Raw genomic sequence first — 23981 nt, forward strand, 5'->3', positions numbered from 1 at the left:
TTCATGCCTAAAGTTCAGTATTTAATTACCTCGTGCGGGATAAATCGGCTTAATAAGAGACTTGGCGCTCACGTGCGGGGGGTCTAGGCCGCATGAGCTCACCGCTTGGCTCATGCGACCTGCGTACACCAGCAGGCCGCGCATTCATGACACAACCGTGGTTAATTTAAGGATAAGCGAATGCCAAGACCCCGCAGTCCTACCTATTCGGGAGATACATTGGTGATCTTCCCCGCATTGTACCGTGATTGGCAAAGATCAGAGGTGTTAAGTATCAAAGAACTGGGTTCGTGTGAGAGGGTTATTGGTGCGGAGAGCTTTCTATATCCGTAAGCTAACTTGTACAAGTTCTCCCAGCAAGAGTCAAGCGGAATACTACTTGTACGTATCGTGTTCAATCTTTCGTTGATTTTCAACATGAACGTAACTGTACAGTGCATACTAGGCAATAGTCACTGTACTCGTAGTCCCTGTACAAGTGTCGATGCTACGTACTACGCTCGCTTAACCCCTCCTAACCACATCCGGTTAGCTCCCACACCCCGCGGCAAGATATAAACCGCGACCCCCGTCACTTTCCCCTTCTTCCTCTTCCTTTTCAGTGTTCAACATTACAATCGCGACAGTCTCTGCTAATGCGCAGATTTTTGCTCTCTATGTAATCCACTTGAGCACTACGTAGGTACTATACCCCAGTCTCGACAAGTCCCTCGTGAATATAGGCGAGCGGGTGTCGGTAGCTGTGTGCCTCTTAGTACCAAAACCAAATTCCATGGAAATCGATAGAATGTTGCATGCACTACCATTGGTCAAGTGCAACATGATGACTGATCTCCAACATTTTGTAGACATCTCATCACAAGATTTACATTCTGCGCCGCAGTCAGCTTCAGATCCGTAAGCGCGCAGGAGTGGTTTGTCTTGGTGCTCCGAGTCTACTGAGTACAATCTTGTCAGCATGCCACTTGGCGATGCACAGTGAACAGAGCTACATTCTTTCCATGACAGGCCGTGCTCTCAATACGAAGGGCAATATCCTACTGAGCCTGCCTTCTCTACTACGCCGTCTAACGACTCCGTGATACAGACAATCTTTAGTGAATGCCAGCGAGTAGCACTGTTCTCATAATGGGCAACAAACGCAGTATCAATAGCCTTCATCTATTCACCAGAAGAGTAGATTCGATAACTGATCAACGCGCTGACGGCAAAATGCTCGACTTTCTCAAAAATGATTACCGTTGGACCAAGTCATATCCACTAATGTGTCGCACCCACGAAGCGGACTGCGATACAAGACAGGTCAGAGCATAGAAGACCGGATATATACCCAACCTAATCGTTTACGATACGACAAACCCTATAGCCATTGTCATAGTGGTCCTCCACACTTTTGCACTGAAAATCCTGTCGTTTGAAGGGACAATTGAAGCGTCGGCACTGGCACGGGAAATCCCCCGATCCAAGACATTAAATAGAGAAACGTAGACGGAGGAACCTCGACTTTGATATACTACAGTTTTGACAACTGACCAAGCAAGTCTGGTTATCAACAAGTGCCACGTTATGAGAACGAGCTTTATGGCTGGGACATACCGTGCATGGAACAAAATTGATAGCTCTCCTGTGAGCAAATCGGCGGGCTTCTGAATATTCACGATACATCCCAACGAATGCCTAGAGTGACACCACCCCCATAACGGACGTCAAATAGACCGCTTACAACCTTTATTCGTTCACGAATAAACATATTTGACAACCAAAAGCGAAACCCCACAGAAACCTATATATACCTATCAATATATACAGAGCAGAAGTATCGCCGTTTCAGAAACCTGTTCTCAGCCAAATCCCTCATCACCTGCTGCTGGACCAACGTCCGCTGATTCCATAGGCGTGTCCTTATCATTCATGGCAACATCGAAACATTTCTGTCTTGTTTTCCCTTATTGGAGCATTTTGAATACCTTTCAACCAAAAGCCCCGTCGTTACGGTTCCGAAATGGGAAGCCCCGGCCATGGGGATACCCATCTTCGTGTACACGGAACATCGCTTCGACAATGGGCGCCAGATATTGTGGTATCAGGAATTCTGCGACTAGAAGGCGAGAGCTACGTTTAGGCCAAGCAATATTTGAATGGATTAGGGAGAAAATCATCGACGCAGCCTCGTAACAGCATCACCATCTGTTTCAAATGCAGGGGTCACCAGGAGGCATCTTGCTTGGTTGAGTGGTGCTCAAGAATAACATCCTAGTGCCTCCTGTGAAGCGTTTTTCTAAAGGCTTGTATGCCTGTCAATTCTGTCGGCTTAAAGCCACAGTGGACAGCTTGCCAATACTAATTGAAACGGTCAGCAAAAGCACCGTACATTGTGGCGAAGTCCACGCACCAACAACCCCACTTCATAGCCACTCACTCTCTAAGTAGAAAGCTCTGGAACTTCATCTGCCTACCGCAGCCATTTATGAAGTCCCCCTTGGGATAAGGTTTCTGGCTTTCGAAAAGAAAAGCCTCGAGGCCGCTGACAATCCAATACCATGTTGTGCCCATGACGATCAAGATGAACCACCTCAACCTCCACCGAGTGGTGTGCCGCAGTATAGAACATACCTTGCGACAATCCCACGGCGCTGAAAGTGGCTGATATACTTCGATATTGGCTTCTGTGAGACTTTTGACCAGACTCGAATGATATGTATGATACGAGTTCACTTGAGAACCTCCATCAGTTCGAAAGCCATGCAAATCCTGTATTTGTCTATTCACCTCATCGACAAATAGAATAGGTCCATGAGCAGTATGGCCAGCCTATGCGTCTTGAAGACATCTCAAGCGAGGCAGAGAAAGCTGATGACATGTCTATTGTTTGGAGCCCATCTCCGCGATTACAAAAGCGTTTTGTTCGAGAGTCCTCCTTGAATGCTGCTATAGAGCGATTACTGTTATCATCGTTTGTAGCGGGATCAAACCTTTGGAATTTTTTGAATGCATTCCATACACAAAATTTCAGGGTCGGGGGGTTGAATGTGGGTGACTTTGAGTTGGCGCATTAAACAAGGCTGTTTCCCCAAGATGCAAACAATACAATTAAATAATAGAGAACAAGGTGAACACACCGTGCTTTGGACGCGGAGAAATGCAAAGCAGGATATCGTTTTTACGCAACCTAATTATCTGGGATTTACCTCCCACGCTACCTGTGAACAGGCCAATGTTTGTCAATTGCATGGACGATCTCGTTCGTGCTGACACCAGGCCACCCGGAGTCGCGGCGCTTGCAGCACGCCACCTCGCCACCTCACCGTTGTGTTATTAAAGACATATCAACGCGTTCTCAATCCAAATAAATCATCTTAACCCCGAGTTTCACCATCATATAGGTTGCCGTTAGCGGAACTTCCAACCGTAATAGCCCAACAGCCCAGTCGCCTGTCTGTATGTAGCAGATTTGGTGCCGTGAAATCATTGTCTTCCCTTTTCCGTCAGATTGTAAGACATGCGAATAGCGAGTCGTTAACTCACAGGACGTAGGCCAGACCGGTGCCACTACCTGGTATCGATCAAAATGAACCACTCAATCAATTTTTCCTAGCACAGACTTGGATACAGGCGCTACTGTCAACCGCCTTTCTGTGGCAGTAGATTACCATTGGAAGTCATGCCCTGCAGCATTGCCTTTGTTCGGTAAGTGAGGGGAACTGCATGTATTTACGGAAACAGTCCGTTTTGGGGGTAGCACCCTACGCGCAGCTCAGTCCTTTGCACTGCATTGTTCATCAAAGGGAAGTGGTTCGTCTTCCGTGCTATAGCCATCCTCTTGGACCGCAAGTGGTCTCACATCACCGTCAACCGAACCAGGCTGCGTCGGCAATTGCATGAATTCTAAGCATCTCACTCAAACGGCGCGTAGCCGCAAAACACCTCTGGCCCGTTCTATCTTCTTTGACCATGCGTCCATTATGCCATTTATCATGGCAGATTGCGTCCACAAGCTTGCCGGATTGGCATTCTGAGTACGGCACACTGCTTTCACCTGTACGCCTTTACAGGAGCGCCGGAAGAGCGGCACAGCTCAATTCTTCCTGAATACGTTTTCACCGCGCAAGATGCCTTCGGGGGCTCCATGGCCTCGGGAGAAATTCACAATATCGCCCGGTTTCGCTTTTCGTGCCTTATTGTCTGTTTAGCCGACGACTTCGTCGTGGACGCCGTTTCAATAAGGCGAGGTACCAGCATGCAACGCCTCTTCTTGGACCTGTTCGTAGCGTAGCTGATTTTGGTAATGAAAGGTAGATTTCGAGCACGACATTGGGCCCCGCCTTATCCATTTCATCTCGTCCGTAGGCGGCTGCTTGCTGAGAATATTCAGGATGTTCTTCGAGTGGGAAACACAACTGAAATGTATTTGCCGCAGCAGTCTGGGTTTCCATGAGCATGAGCATTGGTGATATTTGCTTGAAGTCTGAGAACATGGCGCTGTCAGTGGGTTCTGTCAGGTTTGTTGCGCCGCATACTACCAAGTTGTGTATGAGGCCAACGTCCTCCAGTCTAGATATAAATGCTGATTGACTCTGCGATGGTGCCAGCTTGGTGAATGACAAGGTTTAGTTGAGGGTCGCGTGCATGGCGTGGAGGATATTGAAACAATGCATCCAATTCAATGGTTTACTCTTTTGGAAGGTGGATACATCCGTGGATACAATTCTCAGCTAGCCTTACAGCCAGCCACAGTCACGGCACAGCCACGTAGCAGTACTACATCATTCAAGTGGATTTAGCTGTTTGAAATTACCCAATATGTACTCGATCTGGTATTATGCATTCCAACAATGCAGCCAAGCGCATGATTTGCTCGTATGGACTAGAATACGGGTTCCGTATAGAGAACAGCTCACTGCTATCCACCCCGCATTTGCCGACCTGACCCGCCGAGCATTACATGACACACAATTTCTCGATGACTCCAGATCCCATGCCCAGGAATAGACAGACTAACTATCGTTTCGAATATCAATATTAAGCCACACCGCAACACCGCCACATCCGAATGCACACAACTACATACGATGGGACAAAAAACGAACAACACAGACACGCATCCAGCGCAGACAAATCATACTCAATACTCCTTATAGCCGAGGTCTTTCTATTACTTTCGGCATGTTTCTTCCGGGGGTCACGGGGCGGGTGTTGGCGGTTAGACCACTTTGGTACATACATTGGAAGTATGTACATGTACATGTATGGCTCGATGCCTGCCATGCCACACCAGTGGCTTGTGATATTGTGGATAGTAACTGAGACTGAGACAGTCTGACGGCGTTGATTCCGGGCGTTACGCCCTGAATATGATTATGGACTGGTTGGGATTCGGATAAGGGGGAGAAATGCATCTGCCTAATTAATATTAATATTGATGTCTAGTGGGGAACTATGTATGGTGTACGGATACAGATGGGTATACATACAGTGTACACATGGACATACATGGCATAGTACACATGCAGCTGCCCCTCCATCCGTGACTCGTATATATATCCTGTTCTTCTCCCTTTACTTCTTCGCTCTTTCCCTTCTACTACACAGTCCTTTCAAGCATCTGTTACAATGTCCTACTACGAACAACCCCCCTACTACGGCGGCACGCCGCAGTACGAAAGACCCCCCTACGACCGCCCCCCCTCAGGCTCCCCCTACGAACGTCCACCCTACGACCGTCCCCGCTACGAAGGGCCCCCCTACGGCGGTCCTCCCCCATCAGGCTCTCCCTACGAACGCCCCCCATACGACCAGGGCCCCCCTCCCTCCGACAGACCCCCTTACGGCGGCCCTCCATCCGGCTCCCCCTATGACCGCCCCCCATCAGGTTCCCCTTACGACCGCCCGCCTCAGGGCTCCCCCTACGGTGGCCCCCCACCAGGCCCCGGCGGCCCTCCCCTCTCCGCCCGCCCACCACCAAACCCCCCACCGCCGCTCCCCCTAGGCTGGTCGCAGCAATGGGAGCCCAGCGTGCGCCGCGCCTTCTTCGTCGAGGAACCCACCGGCCGCACACAGTGGGAGCCGCCCCTGGGCGACTCTGAATTCGCCTCGCGCAGCGGACCACCGCCCGAGTCGGACTCGTATTATCGTGCTGGCCCGCCACCGCCGCCGATGGGATACGGTGGACCCCCGCCTGGCGGACCGGAGGGGTATGCGTCGCCGCCACCGCAGGGCGATTATTATTCGCAGGAAGACGAGAAGGCGAAGAAGAAGAGTGATCGGAAGAAGTATCTTCTGGGGGGTGCTGCGGGGTTGGCGTTGGGGGCTGCGGGGGGTGCGTTTATTGCGCATGAGATGGGTACGTTTTCCTTTATGATTCTAAATATGGAACATGTGGGATGGTGCTAACTAGTGCAGGCGAGGATAGTTCCTCCGACGAAGAGAAAGAAAGGGAGCACGAGCGAGAAGAGCGTGAGGAGCGCGAAGAGGCGTATTCGGACCGGGGGGATGATTATCCCCCGCCTGATGACTGGTGAATGCGAGCGTTCTCGTAGACGTGCTGAGTTTAGTAAATATGGTGAAATATCAAATCATTCCGATGGCGTGCATTGTTTTTGTAGAGAAAAAAGACCCTGTAAATCCGGCGATCGTGAAGTTTTGTGTTTGCATTGGGTGCAAACATTCTACAGCCTTATTGGGCTGAACGCAGTCTTGTGAGCATTGCGGGCCTTTGGGCTTCCAGCTAGTGTTGAATTTCATGTCCTTTAGAATCTTGAAAGCAAGACACACTTGGAAGTAGTTACTTTGTGGTTGGGAGAGAATTGGACTCCGTACTATGGTATGTGTTGAGAAGCACGGATATATATTGCCTCGGGCCAGTTCAACCTCCTAGGGAATAGATTGAAAAGACAAGGTGTACGAAGAAACTACATCAGAAGCGGAACGATAGATGGATGATAGATGGATGATAGTAAAGAGACGATCGATTGATGCAGAAAAGTAGAATACAAGCGCGGGACATGGCCACACTTCCATAAAGAAAGCCTTCATGTAGAACGTTCCGTACAGCTCCAAGAGCAGGTATTCCATTTGAATCTAAAGGATATACGCCTGCAGAGACAACCGTAGTATATCTTGAAGGCAATGGATTAAATTAATTGAAGCACGCAGAAAATCAAAGCTCACGAAAAAGCTGCACCAGCAGCAAGAGTATCAGATTGTTGCATAAAAAGAGCAGGCAAAAGAAAAGTTACCCGAAAGAAGTAGAGAAAAAGAAGGCCAAATTCAGTCTGAATAACAATAGAGCAATCTACCATACAACATTCTCATCCCATCCACCATCCGCGTATCCGGAATTACTGGCCAGGACCCGCGAAATCGCTGGACTGTGCACTATCCGGGTAGAAGAACGTAGCGACTGCGATAATCACATAGGCGGCTATGAGAAGAGCACCCTCGAGATAGTTACTGCGACCATCGAGGACCAGGAAATTGACGACAAAGGCAGTAACAAACAGACAGATGGTCTCGAACAGCGTAAAGTACAAGGACATGTCCTTGTCCATACACCAACCGAGAATAACGACCAATGGAGTGACGAAGATGGCAATTTGAATACTACTTCCGACAGACACACCAATCGATAGATCCATCTTGTTCTTGGTAGCCACACTGACAGCGGTAACGTGCTCCGCAGCGTTACCCACAATGGGCAGAATGATCAAACCAATAAAAGCCTCGCTGACGTTGGAGCTTTCGATCATCATCGGAATAGCGTCAACTAGGAACTCAGCGCAGACCGCGACAAGAGCAGTGGAAATGATCAACATGACCACGGCGGCGGTACGGGACATTTCAGGCTGCACGGTCGGGGGTGCCGTTTTGACAACGGCTGGGTCTTCGTCGTTAGGGTTAGGAAAGCGAGCAGCACCACGGGCATACTGCACTGCATTGCCAACCGGGGGCGGGCGGTTTATCCGACCTGGAAGAGAATTGGCGCGTCGGAGACCGTGTGCATTAGGAGCAGGTTGAGCGGCAGTCGGTTGTGGCTGGCCACTCGAAAACACGGTATTGGAAAGCAATGATGGCATAACCGGTCTAAAAGGCGATCTTCTCTTTGGAATGTCGGCGGCAGAGTCAAGATCTTCACGATTGACATTGGGTTCCGACAAGTGCGACTGGAGAGAAGGTCGTTTTGGCATGGGGGCGCTATCAACAAGTGCATCTTGCTTCTCAGCCATGACTTCTGATTTATGACGCCTCTTCTGCTCCTTTCTGGCCTTCCGAGCCTCCTTGGCAGGCTTCATGTCGACGCCGGATGGCTGCTGCCCGAAGTCTCGGGAACGGGGCATCTCCAGTCGTCTGGCATCGTCGTCCGCGTCGTATCGCACGTCATCGCCAAATTCGACGGCACACGAAGCAGTATCGTCCGTGCCCAGGACAGAGTTGGAATTGTTAGCGGTTGCAGGGCGAGGCATTTCGGTCAGCTTTCGGCGGATCGACTGTCGCGTGGCAGTTCCTTTGGAACTAACGCTGGACTTGCGATGCCTTCTGGACTTCATAGCCTTCTTGATACGTTTGGCGGTGGTCCAGGATGTTGTGGTATCGTCCGAGTCACTGGAGGAACTGCTGGACGAATCGGAAGAATTCATCAACTCCGCCAGGACACCCGGGTGAGATTCTTCGTCGATAATTTGCTGAGGGATACTGGCGTAGAGGTACGAGTGCGACTTGAGTTGAAAGATAATGTAGAGAATGTACACCAGCAACAAGACGACGCTCGTTCCACGGCTGACCTTCAGGGTATATCGATCGGCGACTGCACTGTTGGACCATGAGGCATGGAATGCGGTCGGGAGCAGCAAACTCATGACACTTAAACTGAGGAGACAGGCGCTCATTTGAGTGACGGTGCTGTTGTAGATCTGTTCCTGGAAACGGAGACCTCCCAGGAGGAAGGCCATTCCCAGAATCAGGAGTAGATTTGCCAGAATCGAACCGAGCAGCGAGGCTTGAACGATGCGGATTTCATTCTTGACCAGAGCAATAATGAAAATGATCAGCTCGACTGCATTTCCAAAGGTGACGTTGATGAGTGCACCAATGGTATCTCCTAGGCGGCTTGCGACACACTCAGTAGCATGACTCAACAAACCAGCCAGAGGGATGATGGCAACTGCGTTCATGGCGAAGATGATGGCAGGATCCAAGCCGACAGCCTCGACGGCAATACCAATTGGTACGAAGACCAAGAGGACATTGACCCAGCTGTGAAAGAGGGCTGTCTTGGTGTGTTTGCAGAAACGGATCGAGCCATTTTTGGCGCGGACCAATAGGCCAGGCTTTTGTTCATCGGTTTTGTTTTCCGTACTCGACCCCGACTCCGCGGCCGGGGTCTCTGCGGGAGGAGTCACTTGGGCATCTTGACTAGGGGCGGAAGGCTGTATATCGGGGGGTTCTTCAGCGGCTTCCTTGCTGGGTTCTTGCGAGGGTAGACTGCCATCGAACGCGTGAGCTTTCGCCCACGAGTGAATCCGGTCTGAATACGGGTGTTAGTGACAGGACAAACAGCCATTCCTGTGTGGTAGGGAAAGGAACTCACGCATGTATTATGGACTGGGTCCTGGGGGATAGTCACAGGCACTAGCCTAGGTCCGAGGACTGAAGTAGAGCGATAAAAAGTGGAAAAAGAGAAAAGAGAGAAAAGAAAGAAGGAGAGAATGGGAATCAAGAGAGGAGAGAAAGAAAAGAGAGATAAGGACAACGGGGATGAAGCCTTACTTAAGCCCGGCTTGGCCTTGGCAGGTTGCTGTACAGTGATGCGCGCCAAGCCTTGGGACCCACGGCCTAGAAACAGTAGAACACGCAAGCATTCTGTGTACAAGTACTCCGTATTTAATAGGACTACTATATCATTGTGTTACAGGTAAAATCACTTCAATTGATAGTGCAAGCGAATCGCTGATCGACTGTGCAGACTCGGGCATATCCCCTACGCATTCTGTGTGGTTCGATGCTGCATTTCTGCCAGTCACGGCATCAGGCGCCTGTCGCCTCACGGGATCCCCGTCCCCTGATTGGTAGATGCCAGATCCACCGCGAGCTGAGGATCTTCCGGAATTCCGGATTGCTATGCGTCATTTGAGGCATTCAAATATTACAGGCTGAATACATAGAGGTACACACACCCCTTACTGAGAGTACTTGCACAGTGTACTGTTTGTAGGCAGCAGTGCACAAACGGTGCTGGTGCAGATGTTCTACTCCGTACAGAGTACTACCCGAGATTGAACCGCTACCAGAATAATTCGGTCGATCATGACCCATTGTCTCCACTGTGTCGGCCCAAAATAGCGTGGCTTGCCTGACTGCACCGCCACATCCTCTCCTGATTCATGGTGCTTAGCCACATGATGTCAGCACAATACACGTTATTCCAGACACGAGTGTATAAGTAGCCATGATGTCTTCCGTACGCTTCTATGGCCGGAGCCTCATTTCCTGCCTGAGTAGTACGTTGCACAATGACATTGGTTGCCCAGGTTGATCGACTTTGCATAAGGCTGGGGATGCTAGTGTGTAGCACAGAATAAGGCAACAGTCGAGCATGTTGCAGGAGTCGAATACTGCTCTCTTGAATGGACACAATTCCGGAGATACTACGAGTACAGACACCATAGCAAAGCAATTACTCTACGAAAATATAAATACATTGAAATGTAGTCGAGAAAGGTCATTTGAATGTCCAACAAAGCTAAGCCCGCTATGCAGAACAGCAGAGCAGTGTTTTAACCATTGCATTCCGTCAAAAGCTCACTTGACCAGAGTCCAGTAGCAAGTGGACTACCTTGTCATGACCCTTTCCTTTTGCAACCGTCAATGCCGTTTTACCATGAGCATTCCTCTTATTCACATCCACCTTTCTAGAGTCAATCAAGATCTTGACAATATTTTCATCATCTTTCCAAGCAGCCCAGATAAAGGGTGTGTATGCATAATCATCATTATCTGATGCATCTGCACTGATGAAACTAATATTTATTAGAACCTTAACAGTTCTTTCATACCCATATGATGCAGCGTATGATAATGAAGTGGACATATTACATAGTTTATCGTTCACATCAGCATCGCCGGATTGAATAAGACGCTCGAGCTTGTCCTCCCAGCCATGGCGGATGGTTATTATCTGTGGCCCATACGTCCTCATGCTGGTCACCTTTAGATCAATTCTATTTCTGTCGAGAAACAGCTTGGTCAATTCTGCATGGACGGGAGAGCGATCTATCAACAAAGCACAGTCTTGAGTGCCGTTCTATCCCTAAGGTCTTTTCTATCCAAATCAGCTTTTCCCGTGTCAAGGAGCATTCTAACAACACCGATATGTCCATTTTCAGCAGCCACTATTGATGGTATCTTTCCCTTGTTATCGGTGATATTGGCATCAGTTGCGTCGTTTACCTGTCCACGCTCAAGATTCCGCTCGACTCCTGCTTTCGCTCCGTGATAGGATGCGGCCCACAAAGTGTTAGCCTCGTCGATATACTTGACGACATATTCCACCGAACGATTCAAACGAGCTGACATCCAGAACTGACATTCACCTCTGCGCGGGTCACAGAGTCTCTCCATTGTCAATACTAATCCTTCTTCAATCCCTCTCTTATTAAAATGATGGACAATATTTTCGCTGGCGTATAGAAGGAAGGAATGTTCATGTCGTAAATACAACGCGTTATCACTGCTGGCCCAGGTTCACCATGTGCGTCCGAGAGAGGAGCGAACCCTCTGCGGCTGGGATGCGCCGATGCAGGCCAACACTTAGTTCCATGTTAGTTGGCCAATCACGTCAATCAGAATAGACAAATGTTGGAGGGCTTGCCCGCTCATATTAACCTGACATTTATAGAGGCGAAGAATAAATAGCTGGAGGGCTTTGAGCATCTGCTTTGCAGCTGGAAGAAGTTCATTATGCTCGTAGTAAGTAACGATTTCTTCTGGCAATTGCGCACGGCAAAGACATTACCCGCCGCTAGAGAAATGAATCGGTCGGATGCTGGAGAATCTTTCATGCAAATGCTCTGGCCAAATATCTTCACCCATTTCCTGGCAGTCTCCTATTCGTAACTCAATTCTGTTTTCCACTTTCTATCACTTTATTTCAACGTTTGATGGCGGGAGATGCACCCGCATTCGGCACTTGGCTCGGCTCCGCCATGGCACGGCAAGCCGGTCTCTCGTACCGGAGGCGATGTTCGCAACTTAAACAATAGTACAAGGCCAGATTCTTGAAATAAAAGCAATGTCTTGCTATCATACCCCGATCCAATTGACAGCCAAGGACAATGGTTCTGTTTGAAGGGTCCAGAAGCTCCAAGCTTCTTAGGTAAGTTGCCATCAATCATCACGATACCTGGATATCAAACTCACCTTGCTAGGACACTGCACCCATCGACAATATGCTCCCGTCTCGACCTAGACACCAGATCCTTTCTAATCATGCTAAAAGGCGCCTTACCACCGACAATAATAATCGCCGTGTAAGCCTCCACCCCGAATCACCAACAAACCATCCCTAACCATAACTATCTACAGTAATCAAAGCGACGCCATCGCAGACATAACCGTCACTATTGGCTACATCTCAGCCCTGATATCAGTCCTATCGCAAGCTCTGCTCCCTCGCGCCAAATTCATGAAGATCATGCTCTTTGATCTACTGTCTACTTGCGTATCGGCGTCGTTGTGCTGTTTGGCTGTTTTTTGTGCTGTGAAGGCCAGGCAGCATAGCACCCCTGTAAATGCGTCTGAGAGTGTTAGAAATGGGTATAATAGTGATGCTTGTGCTGTGTCGGCGGTGTGGCTTATTGTTATGGTATGGTTAGTTCACTATGTCCGCACATGGGTGTTATACTGACTATATAGGGGCGCTAATACGCTGCGAGCATGGAAGCCTATGGAACTGCAGGATCCTATGGTTGCTTTCTCTATTTTCTCGTGTGTTACGATAACTCGAGGGGGGGCATTTATCACAGTGGACGAAGGTCTGTCGTTCATCACACGACTGCTGAAAGGGTTCATGCTTGGTTTCGCCATTGCAACTGGCGTATCTCTTTTTATCCTCCCCATCACCAGCAGGGGACACGTCTTCCAAGACATAAAAAGTTACGTCTCTCAAATCGAGACCGTACTGCAGGCGCAGATATCTTTCGTCAAGCGAAGTTCGACATCAGGTGTCTGGACCGGCGACCAGGGTCTCCTGGAGCGAACACGGAGCGCGCAAAGCGGGAGGTCAGGTAACGGAGGCAACGAATCAAATAATGTGTCTAGTCTGGAGTCGAAAAAGCAGCAGCTTGCCGCTTCGATGGGGAAGCTGAATGCCTTACATGGTAAATTACAGTCCGATTTATTCTATTCAAAGGATGAGTTCGCGTGGGGGAAGCTATCCGCAGGCGATCTTAACAGAATAGGTGATCTACTCCGAAATGTCCTATTACCTCTTTCTGGAATGGCCATGCTTCCGGATATTCTGGACATGACTGTCAATGGTGAAGGAATACGGAACAATTCGATGGGAAGTCTTGCGGACCCAGAAGAGGACAACCTCAAACGCTCTGAAATTAAAAAAGTTGTGGAAACACTCGAAGAGCGTCTTGGAAGCTGCACTGACCTGATGCGCTCTGGGCTGCAATATGTGCTCCACACCATCGGGCTAGTTAAACACAAGAACTTGGAAAAACAACTCAAGGCACGAAACAATGGATCAGGCGCCCATGACGAAGAGTCCAAAGGTGACATTGTCGGTCCGCTTCAGCAAGACTTCACAGCCCACTTCGAGGAGGCTTTATATCGATACGACGCACAGCGCAAGGAACTGCCAGAAGCGCTCGCGTCTCTGGAGGCTTTCTCATCGTCAGAAAAACGTGACGGAGCATCGACCAAGTCTGACTCAGAAATGCTCGCTGACCCCGATGTCAGACAAGAATTCTTTCTCATTGTATACATGGATCATTTACAGCATGACTTGCTGCATGCAACACTTGATTTGGTAAAGTTCGCAGACCGCAAGGTTGCAGACGGCATCATGAAACGGAGCAGATTCATATTCCCAAAACAGGGCTCGATTTGGAACTGGCTAACATCAACCTGGACCAAACCATCATCTGACAACTCTACCCATCGACGATCCACCGCAGGCACTATATCAACATACCAAAACACCACCACACAACCTTTCCCAGACCCTGAAACCCTCACCCCATCAAACATCTTCGAAAAAACGAGCACAATCCTCCGCCAAATATCCCGCCTCATCCGCTCCGAGAAAAGCATTTTCGGCTTCCGCGTAGCAGCCGCTGCGTTCTGCGTGGGTATCGTGGCCTATCTCCATAAAACGCAGGAATTTTTCATCCGTCAACGCGGTATATGGGCTATGATCGTTATCGTGATCGGAATGAGTCCCACGAGTGGACAGACGATGTTCGGGTTTGTGGCTCGTATTGCTGCTACGGTTGTTTCGCTTGCATTGAGCTTAATTGTGTGGTATATCGTTGATGGGAAGACTCCTGGAGTTATTGTTTTTCTGTACCTTGCTAATGTCTTTGAGGTATGCCCCTCCCCTTTTCATCCGAATTCTACCACTCTAATAGAAGTTTATAGTACTACTTCTACCTCAAAACTCCCCAATACTTCGGCGCCGCGATGATAGCAATCGTGACGCTCAACGTAATCGTCGGCTACGAGCTACAAGTCCGCAAACTAGGCCTTGAAACAGCAACCTCCAACGGCCAGCCCTACTACCCGATTTACCTCTTCGGTCCGTACAAACTCGCGACTGTGGCTATTGGCTGTGGGATCTCGTTCTTCTGGGTGGTGTTTCCTTATCCGATTACTGCGAAGTCGAGATTACGGAAGATGCTGGGAAGGGGGTTGTTTGTGCTTGCGGAGTTTTATAGTGCTATGCATGCTACTGTTGAGGTTTGGTTGGGTGAGCTTGACAGTCCCACTGGCAATAGCACTGTTGCGATACAGGGAGGACACAGATCCCATGAGAAACTGGCAAAAAATAGACAAAAACTCTTCAAGGAGGAAATGACCCTCCTCAACGCCCTCCGCGCTCACAGCCACTTCACAAACTTCGAGCCTCCCATCGGCGGCAAATTTCCCAAACAAACCTATGACGCTTTAATTTCCGAAACCCAACGCATGCTAACAGCCATGGCACTAATGGCATATACAACACAAAACCTCTCCAGCCCCGGTCCCGACCCTCACACCCAACACCAATACCAGAGCCAGGAACGCAACCCGAGGGACAATACATGGTCAACCCACCTCGCGCATATAGCCCAAACTTCGCCAACCTTCAACTCGCACACCCCAACCTCACTACTCTGCCACCTCTCCGCATCATTATCAAACGCGCAGCCTTTACCCCCGTTCCTCGCAGCGGGAGATTCGTTCCCGCTAGCTAGGGAGATGCAGAAAGTTGATGGTAAATTGTTGAGTATTCGGTATATCGAGGATCCGGGGTTTTCGGCATTTGTGGCGTTGGAGGTGCTGAGGAGTGTTGTGGGGGTGAGTTTGCGGGAACTACTGAGGTATGTTGCTTTCTTCCCTTATGATGTTGGTTTCAATTTTTTTATTGGAAAGGTTTGCTAACAGGAATACTAGTAATGTGAGGATGCTGGTTGGAGAGATAAGTTTTAACTTTCACGTGGAGGATGAGGGGGATGAGGAGGTTAGGTTGATGTCTGCGTCGGGAAGGGATTGAACGGTCTTGTAGGTAGAATGGTGAGAAATATAAACATGGTATATCATTGAATATTTTCAGTCATTGCGTCACGTCATTCCAAATAAAAAGCTAGACAGAAACGAAAAATCAAGACTCCCGTAACCGAAAACCTCAAAATCAAGTCACCTATTTACCCGCAGTATCCCTAATCGCCTTAACAATATCATCCGGCCCCAGGCCCTGTGCATTCACCTGCTGGTACAAGCCACCAGAGCCCTCCTTAACAGCACCCAAGGTCCGGTACTTAGGAGTGAGCTTCCTCTCGAGAAGATGCGTCCCAAGTCTCGAGCCCAGACCCGTCTTCTGCGCAATAGACTCAACCACGACGAGGAAGGGGCTTGAGCCGTACACCTTGATGGCGTCTTCGTCGACGATGTTCAGCGTCGGCTTGTTCACGAGACCAACGTCCAGACCTTCTGCGCGCAGACGCTCGACGGCGTCGAGTGAGCGGTACAGCATGTCACCATAGGAAACTACGTAGCCGGCCGAGCCGTGACGAATAAATTCTTCCTTGCCGGGCGTGAACTCGTAGCCGTCGCCGAAGAGCTTCTCCTCGCTGCCCGCCTTGAGGATGTAGGGTACCTTGGAGCGGGTGGAGAAGATGAATCGCAGACCCTTGTTGAAGAAGACCTTGCGGACGATGGCCTTCATCTGCTCGCCGTCAGCGGGGAAGTAGAGCGCCGTGCTCTCGGCGTCCATGAGGCCGTTGTCGGCGAAGAAGTGGTTCAGACCAAAGTGGCAGGTGTTGTCTGCGATTTCGTCGACGCCGGAGTGCGAGAAGTGCGAGAGCACGGAGCAGCCGTTCAACCGGGCCATGGTGATTTCGGAAACGCACATCTCTAGGAACGCGGAGAAGGTCGAGAAAACGCCCTGGCGAGTGCCGTCGGAGCCGAAACCGAAGCCTGCGGCTGCGGAGAAGTTGCCGCGCTCCATGACACCAGATGGAACGAAGACTTCGGGGTGTGCGCCGTGGATGCCCTTCAAACCAGTGGAGCCTTCGAGATCCGAGTCGATAACCATGACCCGGCGGGCGGCTTCTTCTTTGCTAAGACCGTCAAGGACAGAGTTCACGGCCTCACCGAATATGACACGGTTCGCGCCCTTGTCCTTTGTTGAGCCGAGATATTGGTGGGTGTTTGAAGAGGCCTTGATCAGGTCGTAGAATTGCAGGTCCTCTGGTTTGTATCCGCGGTTAGTGAGGTACTTGCGGGCGATGTCGACGGGGATGACATCGTGGGCGTTGATCTTGCCCTCGATGCCTTCGATACCAGCGGCCATCTTGCGGTCCACGATGAGGGCCGCAGGGCCCTTGTAGTTGATGACTTCGGAGACACCAGCGTACAGCGAGTCCAGGTTCTCGCCTTCGGCGCGGAGGACCTTGAGTCCATGACCTTCGAGTGTGCGACCGATTTCATAGCCCTTGAGATACTGCGAGGGGTGTCCGGCGATAGTGACATCGTTGTTGTCGATGAACAATTTAACGTTGAGGTCGTTGGCGACGGCGATACGGGCCGCCTCGGCATCGTTACCTTCCTGCTGGGATCCGTCTGAGCCCAACAGGATCACATTCTTTTCCTTGTTCGCCATGGCGATACCGTTAACCATTCCCCACATGTGTCCAAGGCGTCCAGAACTAAACTTCACCCCTGGTGTAAGACCGAGTTCGGGGTGTCCAGGGAGTTTCGAGTCTGCATCACGGTAGTTCAGGAGGTGGTTGGGCTCGATCTTGCCGTCCAATGCCGCGAGGAGGTACTGTGTAGCTACCCGGTGGCCAGCTTCATCGAACAAAGCGTCAATATATCCTCCGGGGTTCGCGTTAATGAATGCCAACAGAATACACACTTCGGGAGCTGTGTCGAAGGGACCACCGGTGTGACCTGCCAGTCCACGCGCGGAACCAGTTGCTGTGAAGGCTACGATCGCATCGCGAAAGACATCAATGTTGTGCTGAAGATCTTGCTTCTGCTCAGCTGAGAGCTTCGAGCTCTTAGGGTCGAGCTTGAGGTTTTTGAATTGGGAGAGGTCGACGGGGAACCGATAGCCGGTCATATTGTCGGTTTTCAACTGCTTTTGAAAGTAATTGTCAAGAAGAACGTAGCAGAGTATTCAGCATCTAGTATATAAACCAGAGCCCTGGATTCGCCAAAAAAAGAACCAGGGAAGAAACACTGATATCACGTGTGGAGGGGAAGGGCACTGACGTCATGTGATATCATACAGTCCACCAGATGGTGCCAATTGGAGCACTCCCCTCCGACATCGTTGCGATGTTCAGCAGGCCACATTCCTTGTACGGTGTCTTGCAGCTTCTGATACATGATTTAATGCTCCAGATTCGGTGGTGGTTGGGCGGGCTTATTGGATGCGGCATCGGTCGATGCCATGGTACCGGGGATTGTTCCATGTATCGGCGAAATATATCTTGTTTTTGGTGGTTAATTCGGAGGACTCGGAAGTTTTGCTGATAAACTGCGTTAACAGGTGAAGACAACTGCTATTTTGCTGTTTGACAGTGCTGTCAGATCTCAGCTGAACCCTAACCTAATCTCTGATGAAGCTGAGGGTTGCTACCTGCTCAAATCGGGGGCACGGTACAGCTGCACCAGAAGGAATCTCCAGATGAAGGAGTGTGTCAATAATGTCGGGTGGGATGCGGAGTATCAGAGCAGAGCAAGTACACATATGCAGTGTATTTTGATACATCTCGATATATGATATATGTAGTAACCGAATACCAGATCTATGCACCACAACGCTGCAGGTATCTGAATTCGTTCGTTTCTGCATCTAATTACCATCTTCTCTATGGATACCCTACCCAATGATGAAGATAGCCCCATTCACATGGAAGGAATAGATGGTGGCCGTTTCCCGCAACACCGCATAGTAACGATCAGCGCGCATGCGAAAATCTTTAGAACCATTTTTGATTAGATGCAGTGGTCTAGGCTCCAGACTAACTTCTGGTCCCATGTGAAATACAAGACTGGTAAACTTGAGTTGTACATCGCCTTTGGGGTGTCAAGTTGACGTATGGTCATTTTGACCAGTCTTGTACTTCTCCGTTGCGCTACAAGCGGCGTAACTGTTTGTTTCCTCCATTGACGTAGGTCCCTTGATCGGAGACCAGCATGGTGTTATTACATTGCCCTTATAATAATCCGCCAATGCCTGTATCGTAGATTCTGATATGATTGATTTTGTTCAATGAATTATGTAGACAGCTGGCAGTTTCATAGCTTCAAGATCGACAGCCTCTAAACCTCTGGATACTTGGCTTCAAAAAAACAAAAATCACAATACTTCTATACCGTCCAATAAATATAGACTAAACCCGGGTTAATTGGTATTCCATTCAGGAACTGGAATTCTCAATCTAGTTTAGCATAAATTCGATGCGTATTACTTGCCTATTTCGGAAGCGTATTCGCACGGGCCATGCCAGCTGGTAGTATGATCACAATCCAGGGTTAAAACAAACGAGCGTCTAGAAAATATATAAAGCAAGGACCAGATCCTGTATTTCTCATAGTTTTCTGCACTGGAGAGACTTGCCAATGACAAACGGCCCTGTATGAAGATGCATCTTCTTATCCTCGGAGCTTCCGGTATTTCACCACCGTGGTCATGCTTTATAACAATGGGTTTTTGACTTGCTAACTTTGCTAGGTGCGATCGGGAGCAAATTCTGCGACATGGCAATTGACCAGGGACATCGGCTTACTCTGTTGGTTCGTAATCCAAGCAGGCTTCCAGACACCATCGTGCACAACGAAAGCATCAATGTTATCGAAGGCACACTCGACAATGAAGCAGCTATAGACCAAGCCTCACGATGCGGTGGAGATGCCTTCATCTCGTTCGCGGGGCCGTCACCAGGGACGACAGGGACCGTAAGCCATGCAACCGGGGGCCGTTCAACCTGAATCCAACACTAACCTGCCACACCACGCAGCCTCTAACAAACGGATACAAAACCCTAATACCTCGTCTCCTCCGCCAAAATATCACCCGTATCCTCGTCCTAAGCACCCCTTCCTACCGCTCTGAACCGGATACCGACTCGTTCAAATGGAAAGTAGGAATCTGGACCATAAGAACCTTCTGTCCTGGAGCGTATCAGGAGGTGACTGGTATCGGGGAATTTGTGTCGTCGTTACGTATTGCTGATGGGGTACGGTGGACGGTATTTCGGGTTGGTGGGTTGACAAATGGCGCGGAGGAGCCGGTCAAGTCGACATACGTGGGTAGCGGGGAGGATGGCTTTTGGATTAGTAGAGCTAGTGCGGCGAGGTGGGTGTTGGAAGAGGTCATTGAAAATAAATGGGTTGGAAGGACGCCTTATATCTGTAACTAGGGTTTGGGTTTTGTTAAAAACTCATTGGATCCATTACTACAGCCAATATATGGTGGAAATTCACCATGGACATTCTATGACTAGTTAGAAATCACTTGGAGCATTGTAAAAAGATTTAACCAACCATTTGGGTATGCCGCTTAAAAACTGGCTTGCAAGTTGGAAGCTGGTCAATGCATGCATAACCCTTATTGAAAAATTCATTTTTTGACCGATAATAGCTAGAAGTACTTAGTAATTGCTTCAAAGCTGTTTAGGAGATGTTTAAATACCTGTATGCATTTCGTTTTCCAATATTTGCCTCCAGGATTTGGATATTCCTCTGAGTATTTCGAATCACATCCCAACAATCCTCATCAACAAATGTATGATGATAGGATTGAAGAAATGGATTCAAAAATTCACATGCGTAGATACCAGAGCATTTCCAAGTCCATCTTTTAACTAAACAGTTGAAAAATGGGCATTTGACTGGTCTCCTTGGTCCATGTTGTTGACGCCGTGAGTATTGAATCTGTAACTGATTAGCAAGCACTTTAAAAGCAATTAGAAAGTACTCAACAGTACCTCATGAACAAGCTGCTCCATTTCATTCTGTGATCGCCCTCTAGATGCAACAACATATGAATATCCATGAATATGACTTGTCGGATACTCTGGTAAGTCATCAATATATTCAATTTTTGATGTCTGGAGAGAATGGCTTTTTGAATTTGTGAGTTGTACAGGAATGCCCTATTTCCGCATTGAGCCGTTAGCAATCAGTTAACAAATACTCAATTAAAATAAATACCTCGACATTGGGATCAGTCTCTGGACTTGATGAAGTAAAATCTTCTAAATTGAAGATTTCAGGCTGAGGATCCATAGTAATGAGAAGATCAATGTATACTTTGAAATCACATACAACTGTAACATAAGAAGAAAATTGAAATTGAAATTCAGAGTAATGGGTATTGTATTTGAATAGGTCGCGTGTCACGTCCTCGCTGATTAATGGTCTTGGCGGTCATAAGTGTCACGCGTCCACGTTTTTGAGGTGGCGTGATCTGTGGACACTTAATTGCTCCCTTTCTTCTTCAACCATTCGATTGGATTAGTCAGCTACTTATCCCGGTAAGTTACATCTGGACAGATTTTCTTTCGTATCACCTCGATCGTTCAGCTCGCTCCGTGAGGGGACATAATGCCACCCAGACGCTCTCATACAAAATCACGGCATGGATGTGACCGGTGTAGAAGAAGGCGGATCAAATGCGACGAAGGTGGCCCGCCGTGCACAAACTGTGTAGCGCGAAATGCAGAGTGTCAATATTCCACAGGGAGGCTGTTCCAACTCTCTCAATATGACGCTCAGTCTCTTCCCAATCCTGTACCACAGGGAGAGACGTGTCGGTCTGCAATGGGGCATGGGGTCAATGATTCCGAGACGCGCCTAAATGATGAACCTCCACCTTCATTTTCACTGTCTCCGAACCGCATGCGAGAACTCGAACTCATGCACCAATGGTGCATGAAGACCTGCCACAGTTTCTCATCTGACTTGAGTAATGTCTTTGGGACTTACGTCGTGCAGCAGGCGCTCCATCACCCATTCTTGATGGACGCATTATTGGCATTATCATCCCTGCATATAGCCAATGATCTTGCTTCCGCCAACACCAACAACATTGAAATATCTACCAACGATGGACCAAACCCAGCTTCTACAGAAGACTACATCATCGATGCCCTACATTATCAAAACCAAGCAGCCCCAGCCTTCCGCGCTGCCCTCGAACACATATACCCGTCAAACTGCAATGCACTTTTCGCATGCTCCGCGATAATGATGGCTTGCGCCGTTATATCGTCCTTCTCCCAACCTGGCGAGAACACTGGCATGGGCACCCTAACAGCACTTCTCCCCTTCATCAAAGGAGTGCATGTTGTCATTGACAGATCCCGAGACTGGCTGGCGAGTGGGCCGTTTGGGCTCGTTATGCAGTGTCATTTGGACGACGACTGGTTATCATTCCAGCCAGAAGATGTTGAGCTGCTGCCGAGTCGAATACGGGAAATACACCGTCTTTGCTCTCGCTCACAGACATCGGACGTATGTACCCGGGCTGTTGTCATGCTGGCGAAGTGCTATGTGAAAGCAGACGCAATGGCCCTTCCATGGTTAGTCGTCGTTGGTGACGAGTTTGCGAGGCTTGTCCAGGAGGGACGGCCCATGGCGTTGTTGATATGTATGTGTTGGGGGGTGCTGCTCAATCGTCTGGAAGGGATTTGGTGGGCGAAAGCATCTGGAAGGAAGATAGTAGCGCAGTTGGTACCGCGCTTAGTTGGTGCTGAAGAGTGGGGTGATATAGTGAACTGGGCAAAGGAAGAGACGAGTATTGAGGCTGGGACATGAGTGAAGTGGACCACAGAGGGATTCAGGCTCTGCCATGTGACACAGCCACACAGCACTCTTTTTTTACGACACGTCCCTTCTCACAGCGCGGCTGCACGAACCACATTCAACGGACCTACGCGAGTCTCACCAGCCTCTGACAAATGTGTCACGAGGCAGACCTCAAATGTAGCAGCCATGTGCTGTCTCTTCAGCAATACCAAACCAGACGTGGTCATCCACACAGCCAGCCCCAAGTTCAGCGCGCCGCGAGATATCATGTACAAGGTCAATGTGGGGGGGAACCAGGATCTTGTTCCGGATAACGAAAGAGATGGGGACAAGCGACGGAGAAGCTTTCTTCATCACAAATGACGAGTTCCCCGTTGGTCTGTCTCGGGCAGGAGTTGACCGTGACAGTGGAAGACTGTGAGACGGCTTCAGGAGAGCCATAATGAGAAGCAGAAGGAACGATGATAGATGGGTGGTCTTGAGTCCTGCACACGAGCTACAACTCACCAGGAGATATGAGATTTGTTTGATTCGATTAGCAAAGTTGGATTAAAGAAACAACGTGCCCGACAAGCTGTGATATACCAGGAACCAGATTAAGCCGGAGGACCCTGCCTCTTCTCAACAAACACCTTCTCCCCAAATGCCTCTCTAACCCCCTCCAACCCAATAACCCTCTCATACCATCCCACAACACCCGGAAACCTCCCTCTCATCTCCTCATCAATAACCACCAAAAACCCCGGCACCAACGCCGACGCAACACTTAAATCCCCCAAACTCACCTCCTCCCCATCAACTAACCACTCCTTCCCTTCCAGACTTTTCTCCAGGCAACCTAACGCCCGCTCCAGGCCCTTAAACGCAGTTTCTTCCTTCGCCGAATCAAACCCAGCGAGTCCAATCCGCCAGAGCACCAACGGGATCAGCGACGCTTCCATCTCATTCGCTGAGAAGCTGATCCACTGCCGTATCTGCGCGCGCTGGATCGGATTACTGCCCAGGAGCTGCTCCGCGGCTGGGCCGCTTGCAGCAACGTACTGCGCGATGGCGTCCGACTCGACAATATTTACACTGCCATCGGCGGATGTGAAGGCGGGGATTTTGCCGAGTGGGAATTTTGAGAGGAATTCTGGGGTGTGGTTTGTTTTGCCTAGTTCGAAGGGGGCGAAGGTGAGGATTAGGTTGTTGAGGTTGGCGGCGGCTTGGATCTGGTTTTTTTTTTTTTTTTTTTGTTAGTGGTGTTGGGTGCGGTAGGAAGAGGGGACGGCTACTTTGGTGACGCGGGTGTTGTTGGGGTATGTGTAGATCTTTCCGATGGGCGTTTGAGGGAGGGGAGAGGGGCGTACTTTGGAGACACGGGGGTTGTTGGGGTTTGTGTGGATGGTTCCCAGGGGGGGCATTTCGGTGGTTTGGTTCGGGTTGGTTGCTGAAGGACTTTGTTGGATTTAATTCAGATA

The 23981-nt window shown here is 49.4% G+C and overlaps 8 protein-coding genes across 8 annotated transcripts; 4 read left to right on the top strand and 4 right to left on the bottom strand.

Annotated features, from left to right (window-relative positions):
- Positions 1–4175: 4175 nt before the first annotated feature.
- ACHE_60513A (uncharacterized protein) lies at positions 4176–4475 on the bottom strand (the record flags this gene model as incomplete). The annotated part of the gene is made up of 1 exon (XM_043281695.1): positions 4176–4475. One exon carries the CDS (start codon positions 4473–4475, stop codon positions 4176–4178), a length of 300 nt encoding a protein of 99 aa, XP_043139149.1.
- A 1135-nt stretch (positions 4476–5610) lies between these two features.
- Positions 5611–6518, top strand: ACHE_60514S (WW domain protein; the record flags this gene model as incomplete). The annotated part of the gene is made up of 2 exons (XM_043281696.1): positions 5611–6340; positions 6400–6518. 2 exons carry the CDS (start codon positions 5611–5613, stop codon positions 6516–6518), a joined length of 849 nt encoding a protein of 282 aa, XP_043139150.1.
- Positions 6519–7337: 819 nt separating this feature from the next.
- ACHE_60515A (putative membrane bound cation transporter) lies at positions 7338–9587 on the bottom strand (the record flags this gene model as incomplete). The annotated part of the gene is made up of 2 exons (XM_043281698.1): positions 7338–9520; positions 9584–9587. The coding sequence occupies 2 exons, from the start codon at positions 9585–9587 to the stop codon at positions 7338–7340; spliced, it is 2187 nt and encodes a 728-aa protein (XP_043139151.1).
- Positions 9588–12782: 3195 nt separating this feature from the next.
- On the top strand, positions 12783–15754 carry ACHE_60516S (uncharacterized protein; the record flags this gene model as incomplete). The annotated part of the gene is made up of 4 exons (XM_043281699.1): positions 12783–12856; positions 12907–14587; positions 14641–15581; positions 15655–15754. The coding sequence occupies 4 exons, from the start codon at positions 12783–12785 to the stop codon at positions 15752–15754; spliced, it is 2796 nt and encodes a 931-aa protein (XP_043139152.1).
- Positions 15755–15901: 147 nt separating this feature from the next.
- On the bottom strand, positions 15902–17824 carry ACHE_60517A (uncharacterized protein; the record flags this gene model as incomplete). The annotated part of the gene is made up of 1 exon (XM_043281700.1): positions 15902–17824. The coding sequence occupies one exon, from the start codon at positions 17822–17824 to the stop codon at positions 15902–15904; it is 1923 nt and encodes a 640-aa protein (XP_043139153.1).
- Positions 17825–19349: 1525 nt separating this feature from the next.
- Positions 19350–20132, top strand: ACHE_60518S (NAD(P)-dependent oxidoreductase; the record flags this gene model as incomplete). The annotated part of the gene is made up of 3 exons (XM_043281701.1): positions 19350–19383; positions 19445–19668; positions 19731–20132. The coding sequence occupies 3 exons, from the start codon at positions 19350–19352 to the stop codon at positions 20130–20132; spliced, it is 660 nt and encodes a 219-aa protein (XP_043139154.1).
- A 1186-nt stretch (positions 20133–21318) lies between these two features.
- ACHE_60519S (Zn(II)2Cys6 transcription factor) lies at positions 21319–22530 on the top strand (the record flags this gene model as incomplete). The annotated part of the gene is made up of 1 exon (XM_043281702.1): positions 21319–22530. One exon carries the CDS (start codon positions 21319–21321, stop codon positions 22528–22530), a length of 1212 nt encoding a protein of 403 aa, XP_043139155.1.
- Positions 22531–23117: 587 nt separating this feature from the next.
- ACHE_60520A (glutathione S-transferase family protein) lies at positions 23118–23924 on the bottom strand (the record flags this gene model as incomplete). The annotated part of the gene is made up of 2 exons (XM_043281703.1): positions 23118–23732; positions 23871–23924. 2 exons carry the CDS (start codon positions 23922–23924, stop codon positions 23118–23120), a joined length of 669 nt encoding a protein of 222 aa, XP_043139156.1.
- Between the last annotated feature and the right edge of the window lie 57 nt (positions 23925–23981).

This window comes from Aspergillus chevalieri, chromosome 6 (genome assembly GCF_016861735.1).
Source record: "Aspergillus chevalieri M1 DNA, chromosome 6, nearly complete sequence".
NCBI lineage: Eukaryota > Fungi > Ascomycota > Eurotiomycetes > Eurotiales > Aspergillaceae > Aspergillus > Aspergillus chevalieri.